General features: G+C 41.0%; 1 protein-coding gene across 2 annotated transcripts in view; it reads right to left on the bottom strand.

The window, feature by feature from the left end:
• Positions 1 to 12,124, bottom strand: part of BEND5 (BEN domain containing 5) — a 1,050,378-nt gene that overhangs the window by 649,057 nt on the left and 389,197 nt on the right. For both annotated transcript variants that reach the window (XM_056844383.1, XM_056844382.1), the window contains exon 5: positions 9,332 to 9,548. In XM_056844383.1, coding sequence (XP_056700361.1) covers positions 9,332 to 9,548 — 217 coding nt within the window. The remainder of the gene's footprint in view (positions 1 to 9,331; positions 9,549 to 12,124) is intronic.

Below are 12,124 nucleotides of genomic sequence, written 5' to 3'. Positions count from 1 at the left end.
TTGTTGTGCTTGTGTTTGAAATATATTTCCTCTCAACCAGGCTCCAATACTAGAAGTAAACCAATTTAGGGAATATATGGTGCGCAGCAATGTAAGGCACAGAAGGGGTGGGATTAACTCTTCTTATGTTCCATTTTTGTCTTTAAAACTCTCCCTATTAAGCAGGGGAAAAGTCACTCCAGAAGCTAGGCCAATTGTTGTTTGATTGCTTGTAGGCACTGGACGGATTGGGAACAGTAACTGTCACTGTTACTTCCTGTCCTTCAGTCATGACTGTTCTTCAGTCATTATCGCTTTCTTATTCCCAGAAAGTGAAAAGAAACTCTTATCTCAATTAATTTTTAAACTAGAGTTTTCTTTTCAAGACACAAGATAAAATGATATACCCTTGCAGCCGTAATAAAATTAAAGCACAGTAGAAGAGGAATGCTCATATTGGCACCAATGCCTAGACTAAGCAAGTGAGACCAAACCAACTTAGGCACAAGAAGCACATGTACAAAATGCCACAGTGAAGGTCCTTATGGGGACCCCACTGAGGGCTCATATTCAGCCAGTGCTCTCCCAACTGCACTAGCTCCAGGTAGAGCACAGGATCAGTTTCAAGGTGCTGGTTTTGACCTTTAAAGCCTTACACCTTACCATCATACCTGCGGAACAGCTCTCCTGGAATGCCACCAAGAGAGCTTTATGCTCTGTTAACAGCAACTTATTTGTGGTCCAAGACTCAAAGAGTATCCAGCTGTCCTCAACTAGGACCAGGGCTTTTTCGGCCCTGGCCTGGTGGAATTATCTGTCTGGCAAGATCAGGGTCCTGTGGGACCTTAAAGAGTCCCGCAGGGCTTGTAAAATGGAGATTTTCCGCCAGGCCTATAGTTGAGGACAGCAATGGTTCCATCAAAGCTGGCCTCTCTACCCTCTTTTCCCCTTTAGATTCTATCAAATTGAATTAGGGGCCCTTAATTTATTGCTGGACTGTCTGCAGACCTGTTTCTCATATATTGCGCCACTTGTTCATTCCTTTGGAATGGTTTGTGATTTTAATTATTTTAGATAGAGTTTATGGTTTTATTGTATTGCAATATGGATTATATTACATAATGTAATCCACCCTGAGCCCAGCTTTGGCCGAGTATAGAGGGTAGGGTAGAAATTAAAGAATAAATAAATAAATATCTTGATGCCCGACCTCCTTGGCCACTGAGAAAAGCTGTTACCTTCCAGAGTATGTCTACCTCCACCCCTCTCTTTCCACCTGACTACTGGCCTAGCTGCTTGTCAGGCAGCTTCATTGCCTGCTGCTGTGTCCCACTGGGCTCTGCCCCCGATGTCCCTTGATTCTGCCTCAGCAGGGCCCCATCTTTGACTGTAACCACCACTGACATCAGCAGTTGGCAATGGGACATAGTTGCTCGAGAGGCAGGTCTACACTGCAGCACTTCTTTTCCTCTGTGCTGGCAAGCAGCCGCCACACCCAGCCCAGGAAGGTAGCCACCTGGAGGAGTTGTGATGGGTGTGATGGCCTTCTCCAGGCCCTTGCTGCCTGGCCACCACCTTGGTAAATCCAGGGGGAGACACAGAGAGGGACAGCAATGTGAAAAAAGTACTGGTACACTGCACCAGTGCATACCATCACAAAAATAACTCCGAAAATGCATATGCTTGACATTACTTTACCCTTAATAAAATACTTCCGGTGTCTTACATTTTCCACCTAGACAATCCAGATTATAGGACAGCATTTACTCTGTTGCTTTATAATGCATTCCCCTCTGCTATTCTGGAGGGTAGGTACAAAAGGATTCCTCTCGAAGAATGAGAATGTTTATGTAAAGAGGGGCATGTTGAATCTTTAGAACATGTTGTTTTTGAGTGTAAAATCTACAGACATATTTGGGATGCTTTGATTGTTCCAATAGGGAAGAATAGAATGTTTTACCTTTATAGTATATTTTCAGATAAGAATCAGGACATGGCTTTTAAGGTGGCAAAATTTGGCTGGATGGTTTTAAAGATCAGGAAATCTTGGTCTACACAGGTTCAAGAAGGATCATAAACAGCGAATATTGTATACCTTTTTACTTATTTTTATCTGTTTTAGTATTATTTTACTTTATATTTTAGTGATGACGAATGTTCATCAATCATATGGAGATTGATTGAAGACATGATATTTATATATACAACATATGTAACACTTTTAGTTTTATGTATATAATAGCATTCTGGTCTTACTTACTTACTTACCTGACATAAGTATTAAACAAATAATATTTTTTTCCTGAGTAGTACTGAATGGGCATAGTTGCACTTCACAAGCCTGCTGTCATATCCAATGCTGGCATCCTGCAGGCATAGGTCTGGACATCAAAAATGTGCAGGAGGATTTCTTTCCAGTCCAAGGTGGGTGACTCATTAAGTCACCAAGGAATTAGCATTAGGTGGCATTCTGGCCAAAGGGTGGGTGATATTAATCATCGCTATCTGCTTTCCAGCAGGATGTTTTAATAAAATAAAGCTATTTTAAGTTATTGTAATAACACGCTAACCAGTTTTTGAAGTGCTTTTAAGATGTTTTTAAGAAGTTTCGGATGAAACACTTGGTTAATGTAACTCCATACATTAAATATTTAGTACTTACCCAGTCACTTAAGCACTCAGGCATCTTGACATTGCAAAAGGGGAAAAGAGGAAACTGAATGTTTCTCATGGTGGGATATTATTTTCACTGATGACTCATGCAAGCTTGTTGATACAAATGCATATGTTCTCACTGCAGTATTTGTATAACTATTATTAAGAGAATTATTTGTCCACACCATAGACGTGAGAATAAATCCCTTAAAGTATCACTTCAGTATGTATGAACCAGTGTAGTGTTCTGTAGCGGAAAGTATTGAACTTAGATCACTCATCCTCAAAGCACACTAATGGGGCTTGGGCAAATTTATATCACTGTCCAGTCTAACCTTTCAGTTCTTGTAAAGATAAAATAGGATAACATCACATACACCTGAGTTCTTAGGGAAAAAAGATAGCCACAAATGTGAGAAAGTGTTTGATTTTGCGTTGTACTGATTCCATTGCCCTCCTATCTCTATATTTGCTGAACTGATACTGATACAGAAACTGTTCACAAAGCTCGCAATAAATGCCTGCTTAGCTAGGCATGTAGGTGAGGCACTATTTTATTTATTCATTTATTTAATTTATAGTCTGCCTTTCTCACTGGGACTTGACCCAGAATGGTGTCCATTTTGCTGTCCTGGTAACAAAGACAAGTCATTTTAAACTTTCAATGTATACTGGTTCCAAAATACATGCACTCATGGTAAATGCTTCAACACATAGGCACAATTCACCACACCCTGAAAATTGTTGTTGTATGATACATCTTCAAGCACTCACAAGACTGATTCACAATGCCAAAACCCAGGGGTCAAGAAAACACACATTGATTTCACTGTGTGAAATACTATTATATAAATCAGCAATAAAGGTTTGTATCGTTCATTTGGCAATATGTCTTGAAAACTGAACAGTTCCTGTATGACCTAATATCATCACTCTCGGTTTCTCTCTGCCCACTGCCACAATGTAGCCATAACAAACTCAAGCAACTTTTCTCTGAAAATGGACTTTTGAAACTCAACCATTTATCTGCATACATAAATTGATCCAGTACAACTTGATCCAGTACTTCACCTGAAGCCAGTGTAGCTGGTGGAGCATCAATTGTATATGTGCTCTACATGGGTCCCCTGTGAGGACCCATGCCGCTGCATTCTGGACCAGCCAAAGTTTCCGGATCAGCCTCAAGGGTAGCCTTGCATAAAGTGAGTTACAGTAGTCTAGTCTGGAGGTGACCATTGCATGGATCACTGTAGCTAGGTCAGGGTGAGACAGGAAGGGTATCAGCAGTCTAGCCTGGCAGAGATGGAAAAATGCCACCCTGGCTACATTTGTGACCTGTGCCTCCATCATTAAAACAAATAATCTCTCAAAAATTCAAGCAAATTATATTTGTTAATTACATTGCAAAGCATAAGCCTAAGCAATGACTAATACAAACCAAATATTTTAAAGCAGGGGAACCCTGCTTTATGAAAAGCATGTTCACGTTATTTTCTTTTGTGAGTTTTAACTCAAGCCTTACACAGTCATAAGTATTTTTCTTGTCATTGTCAGCAATGAATCAGTACAAGTTCATCACAAAGTTACACAGGTTTCTTAAAAACAAGCAAAATATCTATTCTTGATTTAGAAAGGAAGTTCTGCATGGGTATGACCAGTATCGTGGATACTATGCCTGGCCAATTACTTCTTACAAAATATTTGGAGCTGATCAGTCTGCTCCTTCCAATTATAATGTGATCTTTAAAGTGCTTATGTCAGGCAATGGAGTTCCATTAATTTTAACAGAGTTTGTACTACTGTGGTGCTCAGAGGAAGAGGGCACCTAAATCGAAGCCAGATCTGTACTTAATGACTATGCTCAACAGAAAATAACTACGAGAGAACTGTTGAATTTTCAAAGGCAAAGTCTTTTAGTAAAGAACACTCAGATACAATTTTTCCTTCTTAAAGCAGATGATCTTAGCTCTTATTAACCTAAAGTGCTTCACTGACTCCCAGAAAGGAAATGTTCGAGTTGCATAGAACTTTAAAGTTGAAGTTAACCAGGGAGTCTTTAAATCTCCCTATTAGTACCAAAAAGATCATCTTCCTGGTCCCTTGGACAGTAAAACACTTGAGTAAGTCTGCATATTTCTCTGGTGACTTAGCTATTACAAGCAGGACAAGTAAACAAAATTTCCTTTGATGCTTTTAATCTGACCTTTTGGTAAAATCTAAATCTAGCAACCACACTTTCAGGGGGAAATTCAACTGTCATACAGATATAAGCACTAAGATCTGCTCCTTTCAGTTCCATAAATCATTGCAAACAAGGCATACAAATGTAATGAACAGATTTGGAAGTTGCTTCTGGATTGTTCCTCAATTTCAAGCCAGCCTTGGTTTGTTAGACTCCCAATATTTTAAAGTATGTCACCATGTAAATGTCATCACTAACTCCAGAACATCACTATCTCATTAAATACAGTACCTATCCCTTATCTCAGGACAAAATAATATATAGTCTCTCTGATATTGATTGAATTAACACAATTTTGTACCAGTCCTTATTTCTTAAACTCTTATTCCATCTGATAGTCAACCAAACAATTATTTTAACTCTCTACAGAAAGAGAGAGATCAAATTCTTGAAAGGCAAAGAAAAATCCATTCTATGATACTGCATCTGTTTGAACTGCTCATGCCTTTCCTTACCAGTCTTGTGTCATTTGCCTATCCTTCAGTACAATCAAGCAAATAATAAGTGACAGAAAGATATAGTTAACAATCTTTATATTAATGTAGAAACAGCATCACTGCTGGATGAATTAATAGGCTTATACAAAATCAGCTTGTATAGATTGACAGTAAACAACATAACACAGTCCATTGATCATTATTCCCTCCAGCAGGCCTTTCTACCATAAAATGGGTCATAACAATCTGCAGTTGAATCTGCTTTTTCATTCCAGCAGTTAAGCCCAAACTTTTTTGCATCTGACACAACCAGTTGCATATCCTTCACCAGTGTGTGCAAAATGCAAAAGTGTGAACTCGGGGAGTTGGGGTGATAACCTGCCAATTTGACTTGTTATTTTGGATTTTAAAAAAATCTATATAGTACATCGTAGTCAAATACACTATCATGATATATGTCATTGTCATGTACATAGAATAATTATCTAAGCAAATGGTTTTCATATACAAAACACACACACCCCAAACAACCAAACTTCTGTGAATGGAAGACCGAAGCAGTTATTTATTTCAAGGAACTGTTTTGATGGGTTATACAGCACTTGGGATTTGTGGTGACTCACCCCAGAATGCTTTTTTGTGGTATATAGTTTCTTCACTCTGATGTCTGTATAACCACTGGGGAAAATGGTAGGTCATCAGAGTCTTAATTCTATATCAGTTCGGTATAAGACAGTCACCCTTAAATAACATGAGACAGTTCTTGTTATTTTATTACATCTTTGCTCACCCTTGGCATTCTGAAATCTTATCTCCTGGGGTGATTAGAGGATCTTAGACTCCCTTCTAACACTTCAAATAAACGTCCACTTGAATATAGAAAATGGCAGTAAAAAACTCATATTTACAGGTTTTGGTTCCTTAGCCATTAGCCTCTTTAAAAAATATATCCCTTTCCCATCGCCCCATAAAAATTGATTTGGAGAGGGGGAAGGAGTAATTAGGTCTGTCTAAGTTAGAGATGCCAGATCCCCCACAATGACAGTAGATCTCCCAGTCATTCCCTCTGTTGTCTGAAAGTGCCTCAAAGGCTGGCAAGGGGGAAATGGGGGGGAATGGAGTTTAACCATAGAGTTTTGGTGAACCCTAGAGTGTCGCCCCTGTTGCCGTGATGTCATTTCTAGTTTTTCACCAGAAGGGACATTGTGCACCAGTATCCCACCAGCACATCTGTTCCTGCCAACCCCCAAATCCTCCCAGGGTGCCAAATTGTGGCTTGGCACCCCTAGTCTAGGTCCAAAGACCCATGGCTGCTGTGATGTATGCAGCAAGCTCTTACATGTATATGTTTCTACATTTACTTCAATAGTCAGGACAGAACTATGAGAATGTCTCACCATACAATAAATGGAATATATGGGCTTGGACAAGCAGTAGCTTCTCTGATAGGTGGAGGGTGAGAGGCAGATTTTTCTGATCCCCCCTCCTGCTGTAGACCCCAAATGTGCCATCTATACTGTTCCTTCAGGTCATTGACCGGAAGGAGCACAATTTCAGGGGGCACTGAAGGCTGCAGTGAGAGGAGGAAGGTGAGGAAGATGCCTTCCTTTAGCACAGGGGTGGGGAATGTCAGGTCCGGGGGCCGTTTAAGGCCTGCGAAATCATTTGGTCCAGCCCTTTGTGGGTCCTGGCAGATATCTAACTCAGAAGGATCTAAGACTGGTGATTCGCCCCCTCCCGCGAACAGGAATAGCTTCTATTCAAGGCAGATGTGAGTTTTTTTTCCCGAGAAAAGGACAAGAGGGCTGGGGCGGAAGTGGAGACAATGGAGGGGTTAAAGGAGGCAGGGCCAGAATGCACGTGGGTGGGGGGAGTTCTTAGCCAGTGTGTCCTCATTTCATCCTTGCAGGCGGAGGTAGCAGGAGCCAGCTGTAGAATCCAGCCCTGACCATGCAGAGCAGGAGCAACTCCGGCGTGCAGCTGGACGGCCATGCCCGGCTGGTGCAACAGACCATCCTGTGCCACCAGGTGGGCGAGTGTGCCACTTGTTTGATGCCTGCCTGCTTGCTCGTGCCGGGGGGGGGGGTCATCTGGGTCAGCTGCCTGCTTGGGGCTTGGTCGGCTAATTTTTAAGTTGATAATTTTGTATGGCCCGCGAATGATGTTATAAATATCCAAATGGCCCTTGGCGGTAAAAAGGTTCCCCACCCTTGCTCTAGCAGGACTCTGATCACATCGCTTAAGTTCTAGGCCTAACAGTGCCATCCCAGGAATACTTAGCACCACTAAATAAAAAGGTACCTACTTCTGAGTAGATCTGCTGAGGCATGCTACCTCAGTCTCTTCAAACACTCATAAAACCACATACTTTGCCATCTATTCCACACACCAAAATTCTCCAATGAAGTCAATGTCAACAACTCTTATTAGTAGGGCCCTGCATATCGATAAACCTAAACCAAAAATAAACCCAAAATTAGCCGTTTCGGCAATATTTGGGTTTAGTTTTGGCCGAATACCAAAACATGGGAATCTGCCCAAAGCCAAACAGGCAATTCCCCAAAAGCCAAATAGATATTCAGCTTTTTGGGTTTTGGGTATTCGCCTTTGCTCAGATGTACAGCTCTGTGCCTTCTCCCATTTTTCTATCATTGACTGGTTTTGTTAGGACCCCATAGTTGAGGCCCTTTTGAGGTAGGGCTTGTGTAATCAGAGCTAACTTGGTCAGACCAAACTATCCATCACCCTTCAGTGGATTAATCTGAATAGCAGAAGGGTCATTTTAAAAGCCAGGGCTCACCCAGTCCTGTCCAGAGGGATATACCCTCCACATATAAGCACCAGCTTCAATAGCTGCCAATCCGGCTTCTGAATAAGACTCCTCACCCACGCGGATGAGCAATCTGTCAGAAAAACCACCTTGGTCGTGACTTCAGCTGGCTCCAATATCACCACCCCCTCCCCATGAAAAGCTGCTCTCAAACTGAAGGTTGCCCAGAGTAGAGGCTTTGTTACCCTGCACCGTGACCATCTCTTGAAATCAGATTTTTGATGACTATATTAAAGGACTGTTCACAGGATGTCCTTTGCCACCAAAAGAAATGTTTTCTGAGACTTATTTTTCTTACATTTAAGCCGTTTCCCTCAGTTTGGAAGCTAATTTACATGGAAATCATGCTGTGCACCCCAGATACAAATGGAGCCCGCAGACTTTGAGGCTCCAGCCTGCCAGTCAGCTCTTTTTGTGAATCCTCGGCAACTCTGACCTTCTGAACCTGAAAAACGATTGACAACTCGGCTCTAGCCTCTCACAAATGCCTGAAGGATGGGGGCAACCTCTTTGCGGGCCCTTAAAATTGGACCCCCTGTCCCAAACCTCATCAAACTTTGGTGACAATGTAAGGAAAGTCCCTTGCAGCCACGCTGCAAATTTGGTGACTCTACCTTAAAAAACATGCCCCCCCCCATGGAGCCTCCACATTCAGGGGTAGTAAACCTCTGAATACCATTGCTAGGAGGCAACATCAGGGGAAGACTACTGTGTGAGACAGGATGCTGGACTAGATGGACCAGTGGTTAGATCCACTTCTTAACAAGAAATATTGACTTTCCCTGTAGGGTTTGGTAATACGTGCAAGTCAAATGGTGTTAAGGATTAAACAAGTTTAGGAAAAGATACTACATTGCAAAGGAGGAATAGAGAGAAATAAATATTAAAAGTTACATTTAAATGATTATAAGTGACACAGCACATGTGTTGTCAAGTTGCAACCAACATGGTGACTCCAACAAGGGTCTTTCAAGGCAAATGAGAAGCAGAGGGGGTTTGCCATTGCCTTCCTCTGCAGTCTTCCTTGGTGATCTTCCTTCCAAGCACCAACCCTGCTTCTGAGATCTGAAGAGATCGAACTATACCATGCTGCCTTCCTTCCCACCGAAGATGATAAATGCTACTGTATTACCAGTTGGCACCATCCACAAGGAAGTATTTGTGTGGGTAAATGTGCTTATAACTTACCACACTAAATCCCAGAATCTCTCTGCAGAAGTAGTCCATGTTCCGCTTCTGTAAATTATCAAGGTAGTGCTGAATCCGGGTGTACGTATATGGGTAGCAGTAAGCAAACTGGTACACATCCTCCTCCCGATCAAAGCAAAAAGCAAATGACATCACGTAGTTCTTCCTGTGATCAGGACAGCGGTAGTAATACACATTTTTGGGTGGCAGCCTTTGCCTAAAAGATAAAGACAAAAGCCACAATCAAACACCATGAACTAACTTAAAATTCATCAGTGAACTCAACAGAATTATATTTCAGGGCAAATGGTACAGAGTCATTCACATGGTATTAAGAAGAAGAAAAAAGAAGCTCAGCCATTTCCAAACCATTTTGGTGTTAAATTTGATTAAACATGCTAAAAAATGGTACCAGATTTCTGGGAATCCCTGTCAAAAGCCAGGTCAATTTGAAAACAGAGATTGATTCTGCTAAATATTAGGAAGGAGGAATTTAACAACAGATGCAACACAGACCAGAGTTCTCTAATTAAAATTAAACTTTGGAAGCTGTAGCAGTGATTGGTCTCCCCACTGTGGTTTCGTATTATCATTTTCTGATCTCCCTGCCCACTCTGTATTATATCTCATATGGCATTGTTTTCTTTATTTTTTTACAATAGGGAATCAACTTTCTTCCTCCCATCAAAGGGAGGAATGTGATAAAAACTTTGTAGTATTTTCAAGGCATTCACAAAGTACACACAGAGCTCATTGGTTCTTGTAGGTTATCCGGGCTGTGTAACCGTGGTCTTGGAATTTTCTTTCCTGACGTTTCGCCAGCAACTGTGGCAGGCATCTTCAGAGTAGTAACACTGAAGGACAGTGTCTCTCAGTGTCAAGGGTGTAGGAAGAGTAATATATAGTCAGAAAGGGGTTGGGTTTGAGCTGAGTATTGTCCTGCAAAAGTAATGTGCTAATCATTGTCCTGTAAGTATCAAGATAATGTGCTAATGAGGGTATGGTATGTTAATATGGAACCATTGTATCCTGAAGTGATCTACCAGCTGACAAAGGCAATGCCACAGTGATCATGAAAACAGAAGAATACAAAAAGAAGATTGAGGAACTTCTGGACCCTGCCACATACAAAAAACTAAAACGAGATCCAACTTGCAAAATTACCAGGAAAACTAGCATTCTGATCAAGAATTCCACTCTTCATCCCGACACACACAGAAAACTATGCAAGACAGAAGCACAACCACCACGATTATATGGACTACCTAAAATTCATAAGGATTCCGTTCCACTCCGACCCATCGTGAGTGCCATTGGTTCCCCAACATATGAATTAACTAGATATTTGACCACCCGCCTACAGGACCACATTGGAAAAACCACTTCTTACATCAAAGATTCAACTCACTTCATCAACAAAATCAGTCCGTTGAGACTCAATCCACAGGATATATTGATCAGTTTTGATGTTGTATCCCTCTTTACCAAGGTTCCAGTAAAGACACAATCTCATTGATTAACCAGATTTTTCCAGAAGATATAACAGCCTTATTTCACCATTGTTTGACAACAAGTTATTTCCTATGGGATCAAGAATTTTATGAACAGATTGATGGAGTAGCTATGGGAAGTCCACTCAGTCCAGTAATAGCAAACTTTTACATGGAATATTTTGAAAAGACAGCATTAGAATCAGCACCTTACAAACCTACAGTCTGGTTGAGGTTCGTAGATGATACATTTACTATTTGGAGCCATGGTGAAGAAAAATTAATGGACTTTCTAAACCATCTTAATAATATCCATCAAACATTCAGTTTACCATGGAAAAGGAAATTGAGGGTAAACTCCCATTTCTTGATACCCTTGTCATCCGTAAAACAAACTTTCAGTTAGGTCACAAGGTTTACCGGAAAGCAACTCACACAGATCGCTACTTACAGAAAAACTCCAACCACCACCCCCGACAGAAAAGAGGAATAATCAAAACATTAATGGACCGTGCAAGACGGATCTGTGAACCACAGTTTCTCAAGGAAGAAACTAATCATCTAAATCACGCACTGCTAGCAAACGGCTACTCCAAGAATGAAATCAGCAGGGCCATTAAACCAAACAAAAATCAGAAAACTCAGGAAAAACAGTCTCCCATAGGAAAGGTATTCTTGCCATTTATTAAAGGAGTCACTGATAGGATGGAGAAACTTTTGAAAAAACATAACCTACAAACAGTGTTTAAACCCACCAAGAAAATACAACAAATGCTACAATCAGCAAAAGACAAAAGAGACCCCCTCACCTCTGCAGGAGTATATCATATACCTTGCAGCTGTGGAGAAGTTTACATCGGGACCACAAAACGCAGCATACAAACAAGGATAAAAGAACATGAAAGATACTGCAGACTTGGCCAACCTGAGAAATCAGCAGTGGCTGAACATGGACTGACATAAACAGGACACAGGGTCTTATTCCAAGACACTGAAAGACTGGACAATTCTACCAACTATTTTGTCAGATTGCACAGAGAAGCCGTTGAAATTCATAAACATCAGCACAACTTTAACAGAAAAGAGGAGAGTTTAAGAATGAATAAGGCTTGGCTTCCTGTCCTGAAAACCTCCAGACTAACAAAGACAACATTCAACAATAGCCATGCAGATTAGTTTTGGATTACACACATTAACAGATCACTTCAGGATACAATGGTTCCATATTAACATACCATACCCTCATTAGCACATTATCTTGATACTTACAGGACAATGATTAGCACATTACTTTTGCAGGACA

Source organism: Euleptes europaea, chromosome 2 (assembly GCF_029931775.1).
Source record: "Euleptes europaea isolate rEulEur1 chromosome 2, rEulEur1.hap1, whole genome shotgun sequence".
Classification (NCBI taxonomy): domain Eukaryota; kingdom Metazoa; phylum Chordata; class Lepidosauria; order Squamata; family Sphaerodactylidae; genus Euleptes; species Euleptes europaea.
The sequence above is the reverse complement of the archived record's forward strand: the minus strand, read 5'-3'. Positions and strand labels throughout refer to the sequence as shown.